The 27,581-nt window shown below is 28.3% G+C and overlaps 3 protein-coding genes across 3 annotated transcripts; 1 reads left to right on the top strand and 2 right to left on the bottom strand.

Annotated features, from left to right (window-relative positions):
- Positions 1-4,320: 4,320 nt before the first annotated feature.
- On the top strand, positions 4,321-7,706 carry LOC126670163 (cytochrome P450 CYP82D47-like). Its single transcript, XM_050363833.2, has 2 exons — positions 4,321-5,324; positions 6,981-7,706. The coding sequence occupies exons 1-2, from the start codon at positions 4,362-4,364 to the stop codon at positions 7,608-7,610; spliced, it is 1,593 nt and encodes a 530-aa protein (XP_050219790.1). The 5' UTR covers positions 4,321-4,361; the 3' UTR covers positions 7,611-7,706.
- A 1,370-nt stretch (positions 7,707-9,076) lies between these two features.
- LOC126666651 (CMP-sialic acid transporter 4-like) lies at positions 9,077-13,046 on the bottom strand. The gene is made up of 14 exons (XM_050359485.2): positions 12,709-13,046; positions 12,573-12,624; positions 12,375-12,486; positions 12,216-12,295; positions 11,749-11,824; positions 11,537-11,637; positions 11,288-11,359; positions 11,150-11,198; positions 10,991-11,032; positions 10,740-10,861; positions 10,458-10,517; positions 10,126-10,174; positions 9,680-9,774; positions 9,077-9,303 (listed from the first exon to the last, which is right to left on the bottom strand). The coding sequence occupies exons 1-14, from the start codon at positions 12,797-12,799 to the stop codon at positions 9,246-9,248; spliced, it is 1,059 nt and encodes a 352-aa protein (XP_050215442.1). The 5' UTR covers positions 12,800-13,046; the 3' UTR covers positions 9,077-9,245.
- Positions 13,047-14,187: 1,141 nt separating this feature from the next.
- LOC126666994 (endoglucanase 9-like) lies at positions 14,188-16,921 on the bottom strand. Its single transcript, XM_050359934.2, has 6 exons — positions 16,638-16,921; positions 15,977-16,480; positions 15,609-15,758; positions 15,277-15,388; positions 14,989-15,152; positions 14,188-14,807 (listed from the first exon to the last, which is right to left on the bottom strand). The coding sequence occupies exons 1-6, from the start codon at positions 16,833-16,835 to the stop codon at positions 14,475-14,477; spliced, it is 1,461 nt and encodes a 486-aa protein (XP_050215891.1). The 5' UTR covers positions 16,836-16,921; the 3' UTR covers positions 14,188-14,474.
- Between the last annotated feature and the right edge of the window lie 10,660 nt (positions 16,922-27,581).

Below are 27,581 nucleotides of genomic sequence, written 5' to 3'. Positions count from 1 at the left end.
TATTTATATTATAATTTTTAGCTGCCGATTTTAAAATTCAGGAGGTCTAGTGATAAAGGGCTAGTGCTATAGCTGATTAATAGCCAATTTTTAAAGTTTCATAAATTTTATCGACTTCTTCTACATCTGTATTATAAAATAAATTAATTAATTAAAATTACCAGCTATTTATATTATAATTCAAATTTTATTTGTTTTACTCTTTTTTGAGTGATATTTCTATGAAAACAAATTAAACTATCAAATAACTTGAGGGTTTGGTTTGTTGGCCAAGTCACTCGGCTGTATATGGAGAGGTCATGAACTCGATCATGCCTCTCCTCATGCTGTGGTTTGCCTGTTTAATTTTTAAAAATTATATATTAATTCTCACTAATATCCGCTAACAACTAACATAAAGTAGGTTTGTCTCGGATAAAAAAAACTATCAAATAGCTAAAAAATATCCATAAACTAAAATATTATCACGTAATAAAATGTAATTTTATCAAATAATAACTTAATATAAAGTAACAATTATAAAAATTATATATGATTCAATTTCAAAAGACAACGGAAACAAATAGCCATAGTTTAGAATAAAATAACAAGGCTTAATTACTTAAAAATCATCCATCTTGAACTTTTTTTTCGTTTATACCCTGACTTAGAAAAAAATTCATTTATACCCTGACGTATGTGTTTATGTTTCACCTCTACCCCGAGGCACTAAATTAACCTCTTTTCATTTAAAAAAAGTTTAAAATAGTCCTTCATTTAGAGAAAAATTCATTTTTTATTAAACTCTAATTAGTTTAGGTTAAAAATGAAGAACTATTTTAAACTTTTTTTTTAATGAAAAGAGGTTAATTTAGTGTCTCGGGGTAGAGGTGAAACATATATACATACGTCAGGGTATAAATGAATTTTTTTCTAGGTCAAGGTATAAACGAAAAAAAGTTCAAGGTGAGTGGTTTTTAAGTAATTAAGCCAAAATAACAACATATGTGTACAGTTATACGATTCTAGGAATATTAGTGGACACATAGTTATAAAATTAAATTAACACTTAAAAACAATTTATTCATAAAAAATAAATAAGACAAAAATACTGAAAACTCTCCTATTTTTAAACTTTTTTTCAATTCCACCACTAGTTAGGAGAATTCTCAATTGCACCCTATTTAGGATTTTCAGTTTTCATCTGTACCCCAAAATAAAAAAAATTGATAGTTAATTAATTTAATGATAAAATTATTAAAACCAACTAAATAGAGGGATTGTATCATTACTTTTTCTATTTGAAAAAAATAAATAAATTAGTATATGAAGAACTAATTTAAATTTTTTTCTAAATAAAAAGAGGTCATTTTAGTCAATTGGGGTACAGACGAAAACTGAAAACTCTAAATAGGGTGTGATTGAAAATTACTATTTTTTCATAGATTTATTAAATTTTTAATATATGTATTTATTCTAAATTGCTTATTAATTTGTGGTAGTTTCCTGAAATATATAATTTGACAACTTATTTATATTTTTATCTGCCAAGTTTTGATTTTTCTTTTTTACCTTTTTATTTACGAGAAATACTTTTTATTTTTTAATTTCAAAAATATCTTTTTTTCGGTTTTCAATTTTGGTTTTCGGTTCGGTCGACCGAACCGACTGACAGTTTTTTTAGATATTGTAAGATTAATGTATATATAGTGTTAATTTTTATTTTTTATAGATTTTTTCTGGAATTTTTTTTATAGTGTAACAGTAGTATATATAGTGTTTTTATGGTGTTTATATAGTGTAAGATTAGTGTATAAGTAGTGTATAAGTCGTGTATATATAGTGTATAAATAGTGTATTTATGGCATTTTGTAGTGTTTTTTGTGGTTTACACCATGAAACAATACAAATACACTATAAACACTGCAAATACACCATAAACACTGCAAATACACTAAAAACACTGTAAATGCACTATAAATGTACTAAAAACGGCAGAAATACACTATAAATGAATTTTTTTTCTAGGTCAGGGTATAAACGAAAAAAAAGTTCAAGGTGAGTGGTTTTTAAGTAATTAAGCCAAAATAACAACATATGTGTACAGTTATACGATTCTAGGAATATTAGTGGACACATAGTTATAAAATTAAATTAACACTTAAAAACAATTTATTCATAAAAAATAAATAAGACAAAAATACTGAAAACTCCCCTATTTTTACACTTTTTTTTCAATTCCACCACTAGTTAGGAGAATTCTCAATTGCACCCTATTTAGGGTTTTCAGTTTTCATCTGTACCCCAAAATAAAAAAAATTGATAATTTAATTAATTTAATGATAAAATTATTAAAACCAACTAAATAGAGAGATTGTATCATTACTTTTTCTATTTGAAAAAAATAAATAAATTCGTATATGAAGAACTAATTTAAATTTTTTTCTAAATAAAAAGAGGTCATTTTAGTCAATTGGGGTACAGACGAAAACTGAAAACTCTAAATAGGGTGTAATTGAAAATTCTCCTACAGGATGGTGCAATTGAAAACAAAGTTAAAGGTGGGGTTTTTTTAAACATTTTTTCATATAAACGGACATTTACTTACCTTAAAACTAAAAAGTCAGGATGAAGTTATATGATTCTAAAAAAAAGTGACGATTCTTGCATAAGGGAAGAAAGTTTGGCTTTTGTAGATGTGAATCGGTATTATTTTCTTTGGAAAAAAAAAGGGTATTATTTTACTCTTTACGTTCTAAATTGATAGACATTGTTTTGAATTTTTTTATCTTAAATTATAAACAATAATTTATTATTTTAATACTTGAATTACATATATATCCTCATTAATTATAAAATATTATGTTAAAAAGAAAATAAATTCCCCTAAGAAATAAAATCAACACTGCATTAAATAAGAATAAGTGTGATATGTTTTCATAGAATTACTATTTTTTCATAGATTTATTAAATTTTTAATATTTGTATTTATTCTAAATTGCTTATTAATTTGTGGTAGTTTCCTGAAATATATATTTTGACAACTTATTTATATTTTTATCTGCCAAGTTTTGATTTTTCTTTTTTACCTTTTTATTTACGAGAAATACTTTTTATTTTTTAATTTCAAAAATATCTTTTTTTCGGTTTTCAATTTTGGTTTTCGGTTCGGTCGACCGAACCGACTGACAGTTTTTTTAGATATTGTAAGATTAATGTATATATAGTGTTAATTTTTATTTTTTATAGATTTTTTTCTGGAATTTTTTTTATAGTGTAACAGTAGTATATATAGTGTTTTTATGGTGTTTATATAGTGTAAGATTAGTGTATAAGTAGTGTATAAGTCGTATATATATAGATAAGTAGTGTATTTATGGCATTTTATAGTGTTTTTTGTGGTTTACACCATGAAACACTACAAATACACTATAAACACTGCAAATACACCATAAACACTGCAAATACACTAAAAATACTGTAAATGCACTATAAATGTACTAAAAACGGCAGAAATACACTATAGATACACTAAAACGTAAATATATTATAAAATTACTACAAATGCACCATAAATCAATTTTTTTTCTTTACAAAATCAGTAGCAATAAACAAATTTATGAATAAGAGAAGACAAAATAAATAATTATATGAATAATAAAACAATTTTATAAATAAAAAATTATAGATCTATAATAATTTATTTACAAAATATTTAAATCATTACAAAAAATCTAAAACATTACATAAATTTAAAAACGAGTCGAGAAATCCATAGCGCGAACGGAAAAAATGAACGGAAAAACAACCGGAAACGAGAGATATCCATCAAAAGTAGACGAACGGAAGCGCGAACGAAAAGACGAACGAAACAGTAATTGAAGGAGATAAACTGAAAATCAAATGAAAAAAAAGAAAAAAAGAAGAAAAGAAGAGAGAACTTTGAGAAAGAAAACAGAAAAAAAAGGTGGTTATGTAAAAGTTTAACCTAAAATGAGATAAAACTTCTTTATATAGTGGGTATTTTTTGTAAATAAGTTAGCTTATTAAGTAACGTAGAATAAAAAGAAAAGATAGGCCAACATGGTATAAATATTTTACCAAAAATAAGTATTTAAAAAATAATTTCTACTAATTTAGAAAGAGATAGTAGTATTTGTTTATAATTAATTATATGTGTGACTAACTGAAAAAAAAAAAAAAGAGCTCATTATAGTTAAACACTCTAGAGTAGAAAAGTGAATCTTAAATGTAACTGACACATGTTAATTAATTAATGGATGGCTCACGTGTCTAACAGGGTTCACACAAAAATTTATCCTTCACTTCATCCTCTATATTAATTCATGTGGCTATCAGCAACCTCTAAGCAATAAGCTGCAATGGAGTTTCTATTTCCATTTGTGAATACCACAACTTTATTGCTTACTGCTTTACTTTTCTTCACCTTCTACTACATAAAAAAGAACACAAATACCCGTAAGCCTGAACCACCCAAAGCCGCCGGCGGGTGGCCTATAGTCGGTCACCTGCCGTTGTTATCAGGATCGGAGCCTCCTTTCATAACATTAGGTCGCTTAGCTGACAAATACGGACCAATCTACTCCATGAAACTTGGAATGCATAAAGCCGTAGTTGTCAGCTCCAAAGAATTAGCAAAAGAATTATTCACCGCCAAAGATTTAGCAGTTTCCGACCGCCCGGAATTAACTGCTACGAAACACCTCGGGTACAACGGTGCCATGTTCGCTATCGGACGATACGGAGAATACTGGCGAGAAATGAGGAAGATGGTAATGGTTGAACTCCTCTCAAATCGTCAGGTTGATTTGTTGCAATCTGTCAGAACCTCTGAAGCTGAAACATTCGTCAAGGAGTTATACAACTATTGGAAATCGGACTGCAACAGAAATGAATCAGGACAGATTCTAGTTGACATGAATTACTGGTTCGGAGACATGTCCCTTAACATGTATCTCAGAGCCGTTGTTGGGAAAAGATACTCTGGTACGACCGCCGAGGCTGATCGGAAAATTGCAGATCGGTGCAAGTCTGCCCTGAGAGGATTCTTTCATTATTTAGGGCTCTTTGTTTTAGGAGATGCAATCCCATTTCTTGGCTGGCTTGATGCTGGCGGACATGTGAAGAGTATGAAAAAAACAGCTCAAGAATTGAACGAAATTGCAAGTGAGTGGCTAGAGGAGCATTATCGGAAACGAGATTCAACAAAATCTGGTGCAGAAAATAATGAAGTTCAGGATTTGATGGGTATAATGCTTAACGTACTTGACGGAGTTAGTTTTTCCGGCCATAATACCGATATGATCAACAAATCTACGTGTGTGGTTAGTATTATTCCACTAATTTTCTGCTTATGTTGAATAAATCTTATGGATTTCAGTTCGATTTAAAAAAATAGTTTAGACAACTTTCGAAATTTTATATTTCTCCCAACATTATTTAACTTTGAAAAAGTTAGGCTAGTCCGGACTTTTTATGATCTTCTATTTTAGTGTATATATATTTTTTTTGTTCATTCAAATGTCCGAATTTGTTTATTTATATAGAACGAGTGTTTATGACTTGTGATAGTTGATTTTTAAAGTTAAAATGAAAAATTAATTGAAATATCCTTCAAAATTATTTCCAAAAACATTACAATTGGCTTCTAATATTTTTTAACTCGGTCTTTAATTTCATTTTTTTTGTATATATGTTTTATATTAACTTTTTGTAATTATTGATAATAAAATCTAAATTAAAGATAATTTTACTTATAATTAAATATAAACTATAGTAAATAAATAAGTTAATAAATAAAAATAATACATATGTTAAACAAGTAATATAAAAACAGGACAGACCAGCTCGTTAAACTAAAAACCGGAATCGGAATTTGATTCGTTCCGACAATGGGTAAAATTTTAGAAAATCGATTAGACCCATTATCAACTAGTTTTTGACCGATTCTTGCCGAGTTTTTTTGTTGTTTCTCCCGGTTTTTTCACTAACTTGATTTAAATAAATTTTTAAAAATAAAACAAATCTATTCAACGGGTACTTTTGAGACCGACTACTTGGCCATTTGGTAATTGTATAATTTACATAATTATTTTGATTTATTTTTTATTTTCAGTTTAATTCTAATTTTAAGTTTATATAATTACTATATAGTATTTATTAAAAAATAAAAAAACATATTGAATTAAATATTAAGAATATTTTTTTAACATATAAATTTAATTAACATTAAAAATAGTTTACAAGAAATTCAGAATAAATACATAAATATATTTTCATTTAAAATGTAAAACCCAGCTATAACAAGTTATAAGTACTAGTTTGATACAAAATAAATTAATTCAAATATTTAAATGGACATAATAAAAATATAGAGAGCTAGATAGAAAAATTTCCAGATACCACTAGTGTTATTTTTTCTATAATTTTTTTATAGATCTGCTTTTTTCAAACCTGATATTTTAAAAGCCAATTGTTTATCTTCTTAAAATATATTTTAAAAGCCAATTTTTTTATAGATCTGCTTTATTTATATTTGGGTTAATTACATATAAAATCACCACCTTTACACGAAATTGCAAAAATTACACGACCTTTAAAACGTGGCAATTCAGGGCACCACCTTTCATTTCTTTTCAAAAACAACATGGGCACATTTTTAGTGGCGTTTTTGCTGACGTGGCATGACACGTGGCACTCCCATTGGGTGTCCAAATCAGCAAAATTTTATCTAAAAACGAGCTCATGTTATTTTTGAAAAGAAATGAAAGGTGATGCCCTGAATTGACACGTTTTAAAGGTCGTGTTATTTTTGAAAATTCGTGTAAAGGTGGTGATTTTATATGTAATTAACCCTTTATATTTTACATCGTTCATGTTAGATTTTTTTTTATCTTAATTAGACTAGATCCATGAGAATTTTCCCATTTTATTACTCCTCGATTAACAAGTTAAAGTGAATTTAAAATATCTTGCTGCAGAACTTAATTGCTGGGGGCGCTGATACATCTTCAGTGATCTTGACATGGACAATTTCATTGATATTAAACAACAAAAACACATTGGAGAAGGCATATGAAGAACTTGACAAAGTTGTCGGCCGGGAAAGACGTGTGCAAGAATCGGATATTAAGAACTTACCGTATATCCAAGCCATACTTAAAGAAACACTCCGATTATATCCACCCGCGCCGCTACTAGGTCCCCGAGAGATGAGAGAAGACTGCATACTCGGCGGCTACTTCATAAAAAAAGGCACTCGTGTGCTTCCAAATGTTTGGAAAATTCATACAGATCCTAATTTGTGGCCGGACCCGATGGAGTTTAAGCCGGAGAGATTCCTGTCCGAAAAATACAAGGATATTGAAGTCAAAGGACAGCATTATGAACTATTGCCTTTCGGTAGCGGGAGAAGATCATGCCCAGGATTTTCTCTTGGCATGTCGTTTTTACAATTATCATTGGCTATTTTTCTTCAATGTTTCGAGATTTCAAATCCTACAGATGAACCAATCGACATGACTGGACTTCCTGGATTGAATTATGAGAAAAAGATTCCGCTTCAAATTCTTGCTTCGCCCCGATTGTCTCCGGAGATTTATAGCATGTAATGGTTTCATAGCAGTTTCAGCTTGCCTCTTTTAGTTGTATGAATAAACTTGTGTAGTACTCCCTCCATCTCAATAGAGTTGTCCACTTTATTTTTATCACACAGTTTAAGAAAAGCAATTATTGTTTATGAATTTTGTAAAAAATTTCTTACTTTCCTTATCATACCCTTATTTAATATAGGACCCACTTGCAATTTACTCATTAGTTTATTTTAAATAGGGGTAATATAGAAAAACTAAGTGTAAAAGTTAGTTACTTTTTGAAAGTGGACAAAAACTTTTCCTATAATTTATACATTAAAATAATATAATCATATCTCCAACCATTAACGCTATCCTTTACGTTTATTGAAGGCCCGATGCCTTGAAAAAACTCGACCTTATCGCCCCTTTTCGATCCTCCCATGACGTTATAAACTTGTCAATTTTACTCTATTTCGCATTTTATCGTTTCAATTGCATGTCAATGTTTAATTTTTGTTAATTTTGTTACTTAAATGACCAAAACATGCAATGAACCATATTCAAAGATAAAATTAAATTCATTTCCATTTAAAAAAATACAAATAAGTCCTTTATTTTTTAAAACTAACTAAAAATCATAGTCAATTTAAAACTAATTTAAATTCTTAATTAATTTAACTAAATCTAAATAAAGTTTAAACATGTACAATTTATATATGCTATACATGGAGAACGTTTTTAAATTTTTTCCAAATGAAAAAATCGTCAATTTAATATTTCAGGGTACAATTGAAACAATGAAATGCAAAATAGGGTTAAATTGACAAGTTTTCAACATCAGGGTAGGATCGAAAAGGGGTTATAAGGTCAGATTTTTTTTTTAAATATTAGACCTTTATTAAAATACCAATAACACTACTATTTCCAACACGCACATATGTGTTATAGGGATCATCCAAAAAACTCATCTTTTTGAACTTTTTTATTTATATATGAAACTTTCAAAATTATGAATTTTATCTTATTTTTCAATTTTCAAATTCAGTTGTACTTAATTTTTTTAAATTGAAAATTTTCCACTAAAAAAAAGGTTCCAATGTCCTTTATATTTGACACACAATCTCAATTTTTAGTACTTTTTAAAATATTAACAGTTTATTTAGACTACATATCAAACATGGACGTATTTAAACTTTTTTCAAAGTGAAATAATTAGAAATTGAAAAACAGGGTAAAATTGACAAATTTAAAAGTTTGGGATATAAATAAAAAAAAAGTCGAAAATGTGGAATATTTTTAAATGATTAGCCTTTTTTATATAACATTTTATATTATGATTATTGATTCTATACTAAATTTTTATTTCATAAACTATTCAAAATTAAACTTAATTTACAAATCTAATTAATAGAATAATGAATAGTAAATTTCAATTAACAATTTTTTTTATTATATTATGATACTAACATCTCTTTATAGATTATAAAACTTAAATCATAAAATTTACAAAATATAAATATTTTTGAATTGCACGTAGCCACACAATTACATGAGTGATTGCTTCTAATTTCTGTAACTACATGACACAACATTTCTGTGTAACGAAAAAATAGTGAAAATTTAGTAGGAACCTTTACATGGGATTTGGCAGAGATCGTACAAAAAATATTGTTATTGTTGTCTTGTTAGCTTCCCTATGGAGTGCAGATATACTGAGACAGAAACAACACTGGAAACAAACAAAACATAAAATAGTCAATAAAAGAAAAGTCACCTTATATTTAGGGGGTGAGGAAAAACCAAATAACCGAAAAGACAAATTCGATCCAGTTCAGTTTGAAATTATGAAAGAAATTTGATTCTTAATTCGTTTCAATTTTGGAAGTTAAAAAAATTCAATTCATTTCTTTTTATAAACCGAATCAAATAAACCAAAATGAACTGAATGTCTTCAGTTCGGTTTTGAACAAAAAATGAAAATTCAATTTTGTTCGATTCAAACCAAGTACATACCCTAATTATTTTTCATGCTATCAAGGCAGGAGAAATGAGGATGTAAATTCAGATTGTATGTAAAGCGATGAAGCAAGCTAAAGACAACTTACGTTGAGCCAAGGAAGAAAGCAAGTGATAGATGAAAGTTAAATAAGAACACAGAGACAACTGCTGTAAGGAGCATTGCTACGGAAGTAGCATAGACCTGCACAAGATTTGGTACTTAAATAAATGTAGAAACTATCATTTTAGGATTCAAGATAACAGAGAACGCATTAATACCCCACCCAACCAAATTATCAAGGCTACAGAGCATGTGAAAGGAAAATCGGAAATAGTTCTTAAATCATCAACAGTATCTGACATTTCACCCAGGATTACTTTTGAAAAGTAGCAGTCTGTAAATTTAATTTCATAGTAAACTTTAGCAGATCGAAAGAACTGAGATTGATTATTCTTGTTGCAGCAGATGATGATTAATAGCAGGGATTCAATGCGCAGAAAGGTCATCAATGTGTTTTAGCCATCAAAACAAAAATTTAAGAGTATGTTTTACCTTGACGATGTTGTCCGCAAACTTCATTACCAGAGATACAGCAATGCCACTGCACAGAAAATGAAACGTCACACCTATTGCTTTAACCGGCTACATCTTGCACAGTAACAAGTTAATTAAAACTCTCCTAGTGACTAACAGATAGGTGATGAGGTAAAAATGCTAGAAATAGAAATGATGAACTATGAATGCCTTTTCTAACATATCTCAAGATATCAAGAATCATTTCCAGTATCTCAAAATATTTCTCAGCAACAAACATTTACAAATACTTTATCTTTATCGCAAAAGAACAAGCAACTAAACCAAAATCAGAGAGAGAGAAAACAAACCTAAGTGCATGATTAAGAATCATGAGAACTGTAATCAACGAGTATCCATGGAAGAATCCCCTGCACAAAGAATATCCAATCAAAAAATGGTGCACAATTGCAAAGAATTAAGGCAGTTGATTTACTTAAAATGGTGAAACATGATGGCATCTATCATTTTGAACATGAAAGATACAGAAAAACTGGTGTAAGATGAGATCCCATAAAGTAAACGAAAAAACATTAGGAAAGAATGGAGAGGGAGCAACAACAGGAATCACAAAGTAGTAGAGAATTTCGTACTTGTTCATGACTGCATCAAAATCTTGAATTACAATGGCAACAGCATTGAAGATCATCCCAAAGACATACAACCAAAAGTTTTGTACATTAATGTTTCTTGAGAGTCGTTTTTTCATTATAGCCTGCCAAAAGTAAGAATAAACCAGGCTATTCAATAAAGGCTTACTCTTAGCATTCAGTCACTACATTTTACATCATTGATGCTAGCTGACAAAGTATCTAAAACACATATTGCAATTTAAGAGGTCCACCTCAGTGTAAACTCCAGCGAAACCACTTAGAAATGCCATTACCTGTAAAAACAAACCACATATCATTGACAAAGAGCAAAACATACTAAAACCTCTTTTATCTTTTTATTTAATGCATTATCTTCCATTAAATAAAAGCCTGAAGGACGTCAAACTCACAATGGCCATCATCCAACCCTGATAAGGTGTTTGAAGAACATGATCGGAACTGTAAAATGAAAGTCATTTGATGACGCAGTCATTCAACATAATAGACAAAAGACTATAATATATGACATCAAGAGTGATCAATCTTACGAAGGGTTCAACTGTGCTGTGGTGCATCCAGCACATAATAAAATGAAAGCTGCCCATTGAATCTCACTTAACCTGAAAATAAGATATTAATTAGAATATTGGATCTGTCTTGAACACATCAACCCATTGTTATGAAGAACTTTCTTCACCTTAACCAATTAGTAACAGTTTCTTTCAGTTACATATACATAGACTTTCCATTGGAAATGTAGATACTGAAAATACATGGTGGAAACAGAAAAGACTTACTTTCTCTTAAGTATCATTTGATACAAAACACCAGTGCTAATAATGTTAAGGTTCTTGAGTATTTGATAACCAGGAGCATCCACATAGGCAAAAATATAATACTGCCACGAAAATTGCAAAGACCTTATGAATAGATAAACTAAAAGAACTCAGCCATGATGCTATCACGGTATCACCTATAGCACAATCAATAAATAATTAGCAGAACGCACCTGAAGCAAATTCTTCACAAGGTAAAGTGCTGCAGGAATGGGATACACAATAACTTCATCTAAAGTAGTACTCAACCTGGTCAAATACCAAGATTCACAAGCATCAGCTACCAACCATTGAAAAGATAAGCATGGAAAATCATGCGGAATTCTAAAATCAACAAAGATCATACTCCTATACAAATGCCCAAATGTTTAAAATTTCTAATGGATTAACCATTAAAGAATAAAAATAAAAAACATGCATGGCATGGCATCAAAAACTCCACAATTTAAAGAAAACCCGTAAGAAAAGTTAAGTAACACACAGCCCACTAGAATGGCCACTACACCGATCACAGAATACTCAAACACTAAATGAGCAATCTAAATGTGAAAATCACTCATTCTATAATTATTTTCCAGAAACTAGTTATAACAGCGAAAATTATAATCACAAATTAACAAAAAAGAGTAACAAATAGAACCTGTTATCTTCTGTAACACCTTCAGTATTCCAGGTTTTAGCTAAGGCTGCAAGTGACAGCAAACATTTCAAAGTCTCCACCTAAAAAAACAAACAACCCGTGCATTAACATACTGGTCGTTTTTCAAGAACAATTTACACGGATTAATAACAAAATTACCAAAAAATTTGCAGTAGTAACACTGTACTCGTATTTTCCAGCTCTCTTAGACCAAACAATAAGTATAGCTTGTGAACTCGTAAGAACAGTCAATGCAAGCGTAACAACACCCCTATTTGTATCAACACAAAACAAATCAACATGCAAACTAATAATTTGAAACAATTGAGATTAGAAGCAGTGAATGTGTATATTTACTTGCGTTTCCACTTGGATCGGTCGTTCGAGGCGGCCACATTACTAACGGAAACTTCAAATTTAAAACGGAATTAGTTAGGGATCGGAAAATGAAGGAATTAAGAGGATTAGATCTTGAGGAGAGAAAATAGAGTACCTGGATGTGAATTGATTCTTGAGGTTTCAATGTCGTCGGCTGTTGTGCCGTCGTTGTCTGTATCGTCGTCCTTAAGTTTCCTGTATTCCATTGAATTTGCAGACTAATAGAGAAAATTTAACAAAAAAAGAACAAATCACACTATAGATCTCTCTCGCTGGATTACTCAATTGACGAGCATTGACGATTACATTTGTCAGCAGTTTTTTTACTAGTGATTTGAAGAAGTCGATTCTTTGAGCTAGGAAGAAGAGAACTGTAAACAGAACTGTCCCCTTCAGTTCGGACTCGAAAGCGAGAACGAGTGAGCTGTGAGCGTGAGCAGTGCTGCTGTGGCAGGCAGTAGATCAGTCGTAGTAACGACGTCGTTTATTGAAAGAAATAGAACTTTTAAAATCCAAATTTATATTTATTTTAGGCAAATGTTGTAAAAAGGCCCAACCTTTTATAAAAGTTTCACAAAAGTCATGACCTTTTAATTTTGTCGATTTTGGCCAAAAATAGATTATTTAGTTTCAATTGTGGCCAACTCTCAATTTGTTTTCAATTTTACCTATGTGGCGCATATGTGGCATGCACATATATTGAAAGGCCAGGACTTTCGTGAAACTAAATAATCCATTTTTGGCCAAAATCGACAAAATTGAAAGGTCAGGACTTTTGTGAAACCAAATAATCAGTTTTTGGCTAAAATTGATAAAATTGAAAGGTCAAGACTTTTGTGAAACTTTTGTGAAAACTTTAGCCTTTTTACGATATTTGGCCTTTATTTTATCAATTATGATCGAATATTTTAATATTTATAATTATGTTCATTTTAAAAGATCTTTTTATAATTACGCCTAAATTTTTTAAATTTTTTTTTAGTTTTTTAGGAATTAAAATTTTTGTCCAACTTCTAAAATTATTATGCAAAAGTTTAAATTTAAAAAAAAAATCAAACTTTTGAACATATTTATAAAAAAAACCTTTTAAATTAAACATAATGTAAAAATTAAAAAGTTTCATCGTAATCAAATTAACCAACAACATTAAATTATAAAATTTAAACTTAAATTGATTTCAATTACAGCTCTTACTTAGTTCAAACAAAGCAATCGAAATTTATTTTATACATATAATTATTAATATATTATTGCGTCTCACTTAAGAAGGGATGCATCCTATTTTTCTGTCTTATTTAAATGTCCATGTCAAATTTTGTGTGTCAACTTTTTGTTGAATTTTCTCTTTTACCCATCATTATTTTTCTGATATTAATGACTATAATTTTTTTAAAAATTTTAAATCCAATTTACAATACTACTATAGGGATAAATTAAGAAAAAAAATAAGTATTTTTTTAATATATATATAAACCATTCTTAAAGTGGACAAAAAAAATATTACTACTATTTATTTTATACAGTAGAGCTCCCGTAATAAATTTATGATAAGCCATAGTGTTTTTTTAAATAACAATCCTTAACACAAGAAAAAGAAAAGAAAATTCCTCACTTGAATTTTTCAGGAGGCTGATTAGATTTGGACTACACAACAGGAGGTAGCCCTCTCCGATTTACCAAATTTGATCAAATTCGAACAGAGTTAAAATCTATTACATTTAGCTGAAATCCTAAATTCCTAGAGATAAAAAGTTGAAGACAATAATCAAACAAGACCCAATACTTAATCAGACAAAGCTTTCATTTTTTTCTGAAGAGATCAGACAAAGCTTTCATAATATGTGCAATATGTGACCAGCAAAGAAAAAGTCAATCAATTAATTAGCCCTTAATGGTTTCAGCAAAGTATGCCAAAGGACCAACAATGGCAGCATTGATATAAGTTGAAGGTTCTGAATGACTATAATCAGATCGATCGTCCGGAAAACCGTCTTTATCATTCGGGCCGCCAACGATGGCTCCGACTAAGATGTTAGGGTTAGGGTTTGGAGAATAGAAGAAAGACTGGAAACCTCCATCACATCCAATAGTTTGTGGGTGACTAGCAATTGATGGCAATGAAGATCCCCTGTGGTGAATTCTCTTTGGAAAATGTGGCCCAAAGCCTACCATGTATGACATTTGAATTGGGTTCACACCTAGTATATAATCCACCTATAAAATTACATCCAATAAAAAGGAAAATGTTAGTGTAAAGTAATGTTATAAAAATTCGACCGGTGTCCGAAATGGCATAGACGTCGGTTTACGGTTCACGATTCAACTAGCTGGCCGGTCCAGTCCGATTTATAGAATAGAGCAATAATAAGTAGAAGTGAAGAGAAAAGTGACATACTTGTCTTTTAGCAACATATAATAATGAATTAGGAGTGACCAAGAGATTTCCACAGTTGAAAGTGTGCTTTGTTGATTTCATGTACTTGGCATAAGTGGTAAGTAAGAATGTAATTGATGTCACATATTGTAGGTTACTTTCACCCATCTTGTACATCAGTCCACCTGCATTTTAAAGGGGAAGAACAGTAATTACTATATAGTTTGAGGAGGATATTGTAATTTAGCCTATAAAAAGTATTTTTATGGCAAGAAAATAAAAAACATAAGAAAAATAATTTATTATTACCTTGTGTGTATTTTGTAGTGGTAAAGGGAGAGTTGGGTAAGATCCGGCACATGAAATTTTCAGTTTCAACTTTGTATTGCTCAAAATTTTTGTCATTGTTGACTACAGCCCTCTGCAGGCAAGATGTATAAGTTTATGTTAAAAAAACTAAAAAATCAATAATCTATAAAATATTTTTTAAAGTATTAAGTAGTTAAAATATAAAATATATACTATTTTTAAGCTTAGATTTTAATTTTAATTTTCGTATTTTTTATTTCGGTATAAATTAAGAATATCTCATAAATTGATGACTCAGCAATTATTTAGTTTGAACAAAATATGTGACATACCCTTGATAAGAGTACATGAGCACCAGCATACTTATTGTCCCAGCTAAACAGGTCAGGTTGATCATCAGCTCCTAATGATTTCAACAAATTGTAATACGAAATTTGATTTGTTGCCCTGAATAACCATGCTGCTCCCCATAATAGCTCATCCTGCAATAGGCATTACAGTTAGAAAAACGGAAACGTTGAAACGAAAAAAATACTGAAACCGTAAATAAAAGATTCCGGAAATTTAAGAAAAAAAACTAAAAAAAGCGGAAACAAAACACAAGTAAAATATACGAACTCAACAAATTTCTGTACAACATAACTTCCTATACTGTATATACTACAAGTCGGGAACTCGAATAAGAAGGATTAGTCCGTACCTTATAGCCAGAATATGAGCAATAAAATGGGCAAACAGCTGAACCAAGTGAGTCACTATAAGCACCCCGATACTGCAATGCAAATTGCATAACCTTCTTAGCCGTAGCCAGCAGCAACTTCGAATATTTCGGGTCGGATTTCCGGAAAACCATCGAAGCAGCCGCCAACGCAGCAGCCGTCTCCCCTGCAACATCAGAGCCCGGGTTGCTAGCAGAAACAGAGTAAACAGAACGAACAGTGTCCATATCCTCAGGCCTCTCCCAGCATTTGTGATCAACATTAGGGTCACCAACACCTACATAGAGCTTCCCAGGAGTGGCTGTAGCACATTTTAAAAGATAGTCCGTACCCCATCGTATTGCTGCCCTTGCATTTTGCAGTTCAGGACCTAATCTTTTGCCATATTCTAGAGTTCCCCATGAAAGCATTGTGGTGGTGAAAGCCATTGGGAAATTAAATTTCACATTGTCTCCAGCATCATAGTAGCCTCCAGTTAAATCCACCTAATGCAAATTCACAAACAGTCAAAATCCAGTAAATATATTTTACAACTATTTTACTTCCAAACGGAAACGCTGCACGAAAAATTAAAACAAAACATCAAAACATAGAACTCGACAAGTTTCCGTAGGAGGAAATGAAAAAAAGATAGAAACATACATGGGCAAGTAAACCATCAGAAAGGCCTGAAGTGGACCTCCAAGTAATTTGTTGAGAGTTGGGGATTTTCCCTGACCTCTGACCTTGGAAGAACATTATAGATTTTGCTAATGCATCCCTGTAATTAGGACTAGATTGGACAGAACTTACGAGAAAAAAAGTGAAGCAAAACAGAATACAGGAAGAAACTGCCCTCATTTTTTTCTTATTTTTTGTTGGTACCTTAGTACTCTTAAAAGTACCAACAAAATTATGCTTTTTCTTTTGTTTTATGGTATGTGACTTTGAATGAACAATTACTTGGGCTTATATAGGAAAATGTGTAATTAGATCATATCACCAAATTAAGCGCAAATCAAGGCTTTTCCATTCGAGAAATTCTTTTCTTTTTCATTGTGATTGAGTAATAAATTTTTAATTATTTTTTTTGGGATTATTGCTATATACCAGTTTTTAAAAACCGATCCGGTAGTTCTCTCGTTTCTCTCTAAAAACAAATCATAACCACTTATAATTTTTTTTCACTGTCGTCAATGGATTATTTTTGCTATTAATAGTAGCTATCTCTCATTTTATATTGCTTTAATTTCAGTCTATTCTTTTTCACTTTTTATTATTGATGAATTAAAATTACCGATAAAGCGAATAGTAAAATTAATTTATCGTGAATCAAAAATCAAAGATAAATTGAACACCTTTCAAAAATAATAATGAAATTATTATGAGTTTTAGTAGTTTTTTAAAAATTATATTTTATTGTTTCTTATCCTTTCATGAAAGGTTTGTTGTTCATTTTTTGTGAAAGGTTTATTGTCATTTTTTGTGAAAGATTTATTGTCCATTTTTATGAAGGGTTTATTAAGTGATGGTTGAATCGAATGTCATGACTATAATTTCTTATATTAAAAATCAGTTTGCGGGAGTTAGAGAAATGTGATCGAGTACTACATTTAATTAGCGAAACAATTAATCATTATTTTTTGGTGGATCTCCGAATCAAGCGGCGTAAATTGTCTGTTTCGTGTCAGGTCATCGGGTTTAATTTTTGAATTTTTTCGAGCTTTTTACAAATATAATTGTTTTAGATTTGATTTAATGAAATTGACAAATTAAAAAAAATAATGTCCAACGGTTTATGGTTCAACTTGAACTTTTTGAATAAATATAAATATATTTATAATGTTATAAAGCTTTTAGAACATTAAAAAATAATTTGGCCCTTATATATGAGTTTTTACATTTTAAAAAATAGAAATGATGAATTAGAGTAACCGTATAAAAGCTAACCAGTTTTTATGATTAAATGGTTTAATGATCAACAAATCGAACTGACCTATCATGGCTGAATCGGTCCGTCCAATTTAGCTCCTACTAATTTGTTAAATGGTATGTTAAATATCTTGAATCAGTCTTCAAGACGCATATAAATTAATAAGGCGCTCTCTTTATTTAAGTGTGATAGTCATTTTGAACGGTCATTTCTAATTTGGACTCCATTTTTTGAGATGTCGACTTTTATGCCTTCAAATCATACTTATTTATACATCCATTTAAAATATGAAATTAGAGCTTTATCTTCTGCATAAAATTTACCCGACTTTAAGTTTAATTAATTTAAATGTGAAAGAGCTAAAAAAAAGTCATCGTATAATTGAAACTCATTCAGGACACCTTATATAGCTTGTAATTAAAAAAATATTTGTGTCTATAAAGCTTCAACAGTTCATAATTGGAGCCGCTGTTTCACAATTAAATGAAATATTGGACAGCGCTTGGATAGTTTCAGGCTGGTTTCAGTTCAGGGTCCAGACTGTTCAACAAAAAATAAATTAAATATAAATTTATAATCAAATATTTAAATCCAACAAGGGAAAATAAAAAAACAAAAATAAACATTTAATGTATAATATTAAGTAATAAATTAATGTCACTCGATTAAATATAGAAATAATTTATATTATCATTGGTTTAGAGTTAATCAAACAATGTAAAAGGAAAAATAATCATTGGACTACTATATAATAAATAAATAAAATACCATTAATTATAGATGTAATTGATATTGTTAATGAATTAGATCTAATTAGGTAATAAAAAAGATAAATATATGACTCATATATAAAAGTAAAAAATAAATTTAGTAATTAATTATATTAACATATATGGTGGAATATGTTAAAAATAAATATGGTAGGATATCTTATTAGTTAAGTATATTTATGGTAGATTTAAAGATTAATTTAAAAACTAGTGGAAACCAAGAGCGAAAACTCCGATTTCAAGTAATTTAGAACCGGTCCGGAACCGACCTTTTCTTGGTTCTAGGCCAGTTTTAATTTAGTTCCTGCCTAAATCTGACACGAGTGGTTTCGTGACGTTTCACGAGACAAACCAATCCATTTCCATCTTCATGCCTAAAGTAGGAGTGTATACATGGTTTGTTTTTACTGATTTTTTACTAATATTTTCGTCTAAACATATTATACTGGTTTATCAAATTTTTTAACAAAAACAAAACTAGACGGATAACAAATAAAAAAAATTAATTTAGCTTAATTTGATAATATTTTCTTCGAAACCAGTTGAAACCATTATCAAATATTTTATTTATCATGTAAAATAAACATTTAGATAATTTACAATTATTTATTCACAATAAAAATAAATTATATATTTATATGAAAAAAATTTATAATGACTAACGAATGAAAGAAATATTTCATAAAACATTTATGTTATATTTTTTATATTTTATTAACATGATATCTAAATATAATAAAATATAATATTTATTTATCGATAATAAATATAATAATATTAAAATTGTCAATAATAATTATTATTATCTATCATATGATATATAAATAGATTATTTTATGAAGTACAATTTTATAAAATAGTGTTAGAATTTTTATATTTAAGTTACAATATGTTTTTAATAAAAATATTTATATGAATGTATATTGGTTTGATTTGTTTTATGTTGGTTTATAATTTTAAATCTGTAAACTAGACCAATAATTTATTTATTTATTTTTCAAATTAAAATCAAACCGATATTTTTTCAGATTGTAACATTTAAATTGATTTAATTTGATTGAATTTTTTTTATTTGATTTTTTTATTTTACAATCGTAGTCTAAAATATTTAGAGTGTAAAATGATTAGAAGGTAACCCATGTAATGTACTCTCTCCGTTCCATAATATTTGTCGCATTTAAAAAAAAATTGGTCCATAATATTTGTCATATTTAGAATATCAAGAGAGCATTTATTGTCATTTTTCAAATTTGTCTCTAGCAATAAATAATTTAAAAGAATAAAAAAATTAGTCAAACATAAAAAAGTACTCCGTCCCGTTTAATAGGATACGCATCTCAATTTTTTTTGTCCCACATAAGAAGGTCAAATCATAATTTTTTTTTAAAAAGAATTTTCTTTTATACCCATATTTTCTCTTTCTATAATTAAAGTTAATACTCTACACATAAATTATAAGACAATAGTTAATAAGGGTAAAATAAGAAAAGTTAAGAGTAATTATTAATTTTTTAATCTATGTGTAAAATGGATATATCCCTTCTTAAGTGGGATGGAGGGAGTAGAAATTAATATGGACAATTTTATAAAAAAGCATATACATCAAGATATATTTATTATTATTTTAATCTATATAAAATGGTCAAATGCGATAAATATTATACACCAGAGAGAGTAGAGGGACGATAAAACTGGTACAAAATAGTGGGTTAAATAGCATTTATTGTAATTATAGCCAAAGAAGGAAATGTTTATGGTATTTATTATATCAACTTAGTTGACTAAAATTCCAGTGGGTCCTTTTGTGAATAACTCTAGCAATTTTCAGATTATCCGTTCTTGAAGGAGCAAAACATATTCTGACTCAAAATGAAAGAATGTAACTAATACATGCATTTTCTACAGTTCGAAGGGAATGCATATAAGGTAAGTCAAATATTTTGTAATTTTATAATCAGAAATAATTATTTAATTATTTAATTTTATGTGAATAATTTATTTCAAGTTTTCAACAATATATGCCATTATTTTTCTTATTAGTTATTACAATTCTTTCTAAAAATATAGGGTTTATATAAAAAAACAAAAATTTATAATATTACTAAATATACTCTAATGAAATGTTATAATAAAATAATAAGTTGGAAGTAGTACTATATAATATATATATATATATATATATATATATATATATATATATATATATATATATATATATATATATATATATATATATGATTTCATCTATTTTGATGTTTCTGTATTTTTCTTTACTTTATCTTTAAATATTTTTGTTTTTTTACTTGATCTCTGTATTTTTAAAAATAATTTTATAAATTTATTTTTACTTGGTTTATATATTTTCAAAAACAAGTTTTATTTGATCCTTATATATCCCCATTTATGTTAATGAAAGAATTTGATAAAATAGTTTTTGAAAGTATATGAACAAATAAATAAAAAATCGCTTAGGAACAAATTCAAAATATAATAAAACCTTAAGATTGGTTTTGCCTATATATATTGACAAACGTGATAAAAGGCAAGAGAGGTAATTGAGCATTTGGTTCCGAGTGTCATCACTGAAATTCTTCCAATAAATAGGGAAATTGTCTTATGTTTTCTTGCAAAAAATTTTTTGTCTAACTTTATTCTTTTTGAACATATGTTTCAGAAAGTATCAGCGTGTACTATAAATAAGTATAAAAACGTTTCTTCAACACAATCCCACCAAACGCTTTAGCGGAGTTTTTTAAAAAGTAAAAAATAAAAATTCCACTGAAAAAGTGAACCAAACACTCTCTTAAGTAGAATTGAGTTAAGTAATAGAAGAAGGAATATCATGAAAATTACAATGCAAGAGAAACTTTGCCATTGATAAACAATTTTAAAGTTTTTTTTTGCTAAATTTGTGGAGGTCTATGCACTCGATAATTGTTTTACATGCGGTTTATATATATTTTTATTTGTATTGTTTAAGTTGCTATACTTTGATTTTTACAGAAAGCGGTGACAGTTAGGGGTGGGCATGCAGCATGAACTGATTAACCGGTTTATAAAGATAATTTGTAAAACATGTCATAGTAGTACGTTAAAAAATTAAATCTAAAATTTTAAACGGTTAACCACTAAATCGGTTAACTATCTAAAATGGTTTGATTTTACAGTTTTACAGCTTTTAACCATATAATTATTAGAAAAATTAGATACAAAAAAAATAAAATTTGTCGATAGAATTTAAAATATAGTCTAATCATAAAACTTTCATTTCCATTCTATTTAATTTTTCTAACAAACAAAAAGAAGTTATAAAAATAGAAACTATAGATAAAAAAAATACAAATTTAAACTATTTTTATAAATACTTAAAACAATACAAATATTTAAAACTATAATTATAGCAATCAAATTCAACTATCCAAAACCCAAATACATAAAATGTATAGTAAATGAGTATAAATAGATTGAACATCAACTGCTCATCTCTTAGTGCAATATAAACCCCAAAAGTCTCGTAATTCAACATATTATGCGAGGCAATTGATTCCATAAATATGTCACAGCATCACAAAATTTTTGAATATTCATATATTTTACCATAGAGCACGAATATCAAACTCCAACTAGTATTGATTTACAAAGTTAGACTGTATATATAGTCTAGATAGATGATTTTAAATCTCTTTATCTATCTCATATTTTGCTAATTCGGTACCTATCAAATTCTTAACAGACCTATTAATTATCCAAATAATAATTTTGAAATCATCTACCTCCCATTTATCTAATACTGTCACATAGTCAGTTGCCTTTTAATTTATGGCTTTACAAAAGCACATGAAAATATATCCCCATTTTTATTTATCTTTTAGGAAAAAAAATTATCACATAACTTCAGTATGTATAATTTTTACCATTTAAATAAACACTAACTGTTTAAAGTAAGTTATCTCTAATTTCATCCATATTAAGAAAATTATCAACATGAAACAACAAATAAATAAACTTATCATAGATAACAAACTCAAAAGCCAAGCAACTAAAGGACGAGTAATTAACAAAAAAGGCTAGCAAGACGCATACTCAAAAGGCGAACAGCCAAACAGACGCATAACCAGCAAAACTCACAAAAAAATAACAAAAACATGTAAAATCGCGCAACAAAATAAATTGCCAAAAAAATCTATGGCAAGAACAACTTAATTGGCTATGATAGTATGATAATATTAATGAAAGATTGAATATATCATTAATTGTAAAAACAAAAAGATATAAAGATACAAAGAAAATGACAACTAATATTAAAATAGAAAGTCTTAATTGTAAAACAATACAAAATATAATGGTGCTCTTTATTTTAAAGAGTGTAATTATTTAAATAAAGAGTAATATATTTATATTTATTCCAATAAATTTTATAATATTTACTATTTATTTTATTTTTATAAAAATATTAAAATATTAAAAAATATTAATATTAATAATATTGATTTATTTATTTATTTATTTATTTATTCAGTTTTAAGTTTCAAAATTTAAAATAATACATTTCAAATGAAAAATAGTCAATTTATTTTAAAATTTAAAATGTTGTCTTATTGAGAAGGGTTAATGTCAAAAAAAACCACAAACTTTACACGTTTTTTCATTTTAATCACGCAGTTTATATTTTCTAATTTTCATACATGAACTACCATTTTTTCTCAAATTCATGCATGGTGCTGACGTGGCACTCATTCATTGGTGTAAAATGACCTTCACCTCAGCAAATTACACCAATGAAGCCGTGACACCTCAGCATCGTGTATGAATTTGAGAAAAAAATGGTAGTTCGTGCATGAAAATGAGAAAATTTAAACTGCGTGATTAAAATGAGAAATTGTGTAAAGTTGGTAAATTTTTATAACATTAACCCTTTTGAAAATGAATTAAAAAGTGAAAATGGCTCTCTAGAGTCATTTTCACTCTCTATTCTAAATTTAAATTTTAGAGAGTTCATTGGACTTTAATTTATTGATAAAACTCTTTAAATTAGAGAGTTTGTCAATTTTAAAAAAGTCATTGGAGATGTTCTAAAATAAATGTCGCAACTCTTTTTATCCCTTCATCTTTTTATTGTCTAATAGCTAAGAAGCACGGAAACTTCGATAAAGTTGCGTTTTCCGTTTCGGAAACGTTTCGGAAACCGGAAACTTTTGGACACCCGTACGAAACGTTTCGGGCCGTTTCCATAAATAATAAAAATTAAAAATTTGTAAAAAAATTAAAACTATTACCCACAAATAAAAAAATCTAACTAGTTACCCATAAATTTTACATTCGCATTGCCCACAATACAACCAATATACTTATTTGTGTTGAATTATATTATATGTTTTTATATATTTATAAAATTTTAAATATTAGTATATTAAAATGAATTATTTTGTTAATTATCATAAATATTTAGATAATATTTTTATAAATATATCCCTATATTTTTGTTATTTGCACGTTTCTCCCACGTTTCGTGTCCTTCATTTTGAAAAACTTTCGTTTCCCCGTGTCCGTTTCGTATCGTTTCCGTTTCCCGTTTCCGTTTCCGTGCTACATAGTCTAATAGTAATCTGCCACCTCAGTTTTAATTTATATATTATTTTCCATTTGGTTATGATCCCACAACTAAGAGGGTAAAATAAATCAAACTAATCAACATGTGAATGTTTTTGTTTAAAATTTTATATTTATCCTTAATTGATAATTTAAAATTAAAAATTATTATAGATAAGATATAAGATAGAGAGTTTTTGCTCTCTACATGCGGAGAGCTAAACTCACTTTCTATTTTAAATTTAAATTATAAAAAATTCTTAAAACTTAATTTTTTTATAATTTTTTTAAATTAAAAAGTTTGATATGATTCGAGAGTCCATTAGGGATATTCTAACAAGTCACAATCAACTCATTGATGAATAGTTTTTATAGTGTTCTTTATTCTTGTGTGTTTGGTCAATACCCGACTATAACAGAATAAACTGCTAAAAAATAAGGGTTTGTACTTTGTAATGAGTGCGTTAAGGGCACTTCAAAAACATAATACTAGCTGTATGTAGGAACAAATTACAAAAAACCCTTGAACTTTTTAGAAAGATACAAAACAACCCTTATACTTTATTTTGGCACAAATCAACTCCTAAACTTTTATTTTGGAACAAAAATCCCTTTCATCCACATTCCTCTGTTAGGGTGCCGACCTGGTCGTTAATCTCATTAGCCACTCAGCTAACGAATTAATTTTTGCTGACATGGCATTAATTAGCTTGCCATGTCATTAAAATATTACCGTTTGGTAATAAATGGGAAAACGATTTACCATTTCACATTAATAAATTTTGATCCCTAAATTTTACCATTTTATTTTTTATGACCTCTAAACTATTTTAGTGTTCTATTGTACTTCTTAATTATTTTTTGTTTTATATAATCCTATGTCAGCAAAACCATGTCGCTAATTTTATCCACGCTAACGCGCGTTGTGCGCACGTTTCGAATAAAAGGTTAAATAGAATAAAAAAAAAAGTTTTATAGAACACGAAATTAATTTAAAGATTTCAGAGAATAAAATGATATAGTTTAAGAGTCAAATGATGTATTAAACTTTAAAACTATTATACTCGAATTCAAGAACTATTTTCAGGCTGAGAATATGTATTAGCTTTTATGCTGGTAGACTTATAAATTTATTAATGTGAAATTATTAGGCCAATTTTCTTTTCTTTTGTTTTGGTCAAGAAGTGCTGGTAAAAGGAAGAGCTGAAATGGCGTGAAATGCGGGCTTTGAGATATGGGCCCTCAGATCGCGCAAAGAAATCGGCGCTCCGATAAAAAGTCTATAAAACATGCATATCGGGCGTGGCATTATAAAAAGAGTTTTATTTTGAAAATTTGTTAGAAATATTTTTTTCTTTATAACGTATATTAAATTTTGAATTTGAAATTTGATTTTTCTACTTTTTTAAATTATTATTTTTAGTTTTGCTTTTATTTAAATCTAATTTATTTTTATACACGTTATTTTTTTCTTCTTTTTCTCATCTGCTAATCGTTTTTTTTTTTGTCGTTTTTTTGTCAAAATATTCTTCTTATATAGAATGTGTTTGTTTTGAATCTCTTTCTTCTTTTGGATTTTATTCTTTTTTTTTGTTTTTTTTCCTTTTTCTTTCTAATTTTTTTCATAATTGTTCATTAAATATTCAACGGGTTCAATCCTATTTCATGATTATATGTTAAATATATTATATTGTATTGTTATTTGTTATAGTAACGTTTTTGAAAATATTGATGCTTTTTCTTGCACTTTTTCAAAAGAAATCAACGGCTTCATCATTTTTACGATTTTATATGCATAAAATTATTTTTACCTGTAAAATTATTTGAAACTATTTTAAAAAAAAAACATTTGCATATGTTTGAAACGACTGAAAATAGTGTGAAGCCATTTGAAACTGTATAAAACCCCTTTGAAACTACTTTTAGCGATTGTTATTTATCACGATCTAATCAGAGATCGTGACCGGGTATGATTGTACCGAAATCCGTAGCCAATCTTGAGGATAACCACACAGTACAAATAAACCTGCAGAAAACCAATATTCGGGGGCAACCAAGACTCCAACTTAACACTAACAGTTTATAAACAGTTGTATAATCCAACGTTCGTCTCAAACACGAGACTCCAACAGCATGCCTTATATAATGATAGAATCCCAAAGTATAACATGCCAATAACATAAATAAACATTCGGACCAATCCGACCAAAGTATGAATAACCATAAAAGACTAACTAGTTATACTGCAGTCTAAAAGTATAAAAACAGTTGACTAGTTTTATTAGAAACAAAAGAATCTTCAAAGGAATCAAGAAGTCGGAGATTAACCAAAAGCGATCAAAATCACAAACCTGAAAAATTGGAAAAACAATGAGATTAGATATACTGAAATGAGTTCATAATAATATTTACATTTATTAAGTTAAAAACTATTAAAACTAAAAAAAATGAATTTCACTTTTCTTTATTTTGCTGCGTTAGTTTATGATTTTATTTTCAGTTTTTTTTATTATGATAAAAGAATTTAGGATATCATAAAATTCACTAACTTTACACGGTTTCTCATTTTAATCACGCCTTTTACAAATCGTCATTTTTATACACCAACTATCAATTTTTCTCAAATTCATATACATGCAGTTCAAAAATCCGGTGAAAATTGATGAATTGACAACCAAATAGTGACATGGCATAACGAATCAGATAATTATACACATAAACAATTTTCGCCGGATTTTTGAATGATATATGAATTTGAGAAAAATGGGTAGTTGGTGTATGAAAATGACGATTTTTAAACGGCGTGATAAAAGACTAAACGTGTAAAGTTGATAAATTTTTATGACATTATTTCAAATTATATATACATTTTTAATTTAAAATTATCAATAAATTATCCCTACAACAAACTTAAGTGTTGGAGACATTTTCTCTTATTTTCTTGGGATTCTCTTTTTTTTTTCCCCTTCTCGCTTAAATCCCATGCTTTAGGACTAAGCTTCTACTTCTTTTACATTCTCGTAATTATTTTAAAAGAGTTGAGGATAATATTTGAAGATTCTCAGTCTGAATCATACATTCCTTGCTATCCACACAACTTCAATTCTAAAACTATCATATGGAGTGAAGGAACTAAAAGGGATTGTCACAAATTGATATATTTTATTACTATTTGTATAAATTGATATTACATTTTGTAATATTTAAAAGGCATAATTCATTTCAAGTCCCTTATTTCCTGATCTATTTTGTCTTTTTAGTTAGTTTCTGTACTTTTTAACTTTTTATTTACTTAATTTTTATACTTTTATTTTT

The sequence above is a fragment of the Mercurialis annua genome, linkage group LG2 (genome assembly GCF_937616625.2).
Source record: "Mercurialis annua linkage group LG2, ddMerAnnu1.2, whole genome shotgun sequence".
Taxonomy (NCBI): Eukaryota; Viridiplantae; Streptophyta; class Magnoliopsida; order Malpighiales; family Euphorbiaceae; genus Mercurialis; species Mercurialis annua.
Note: the sequence above shows the minus strand (reverse complement) of the source record. Positions and strands in the feature narration are given on the sequence as shown.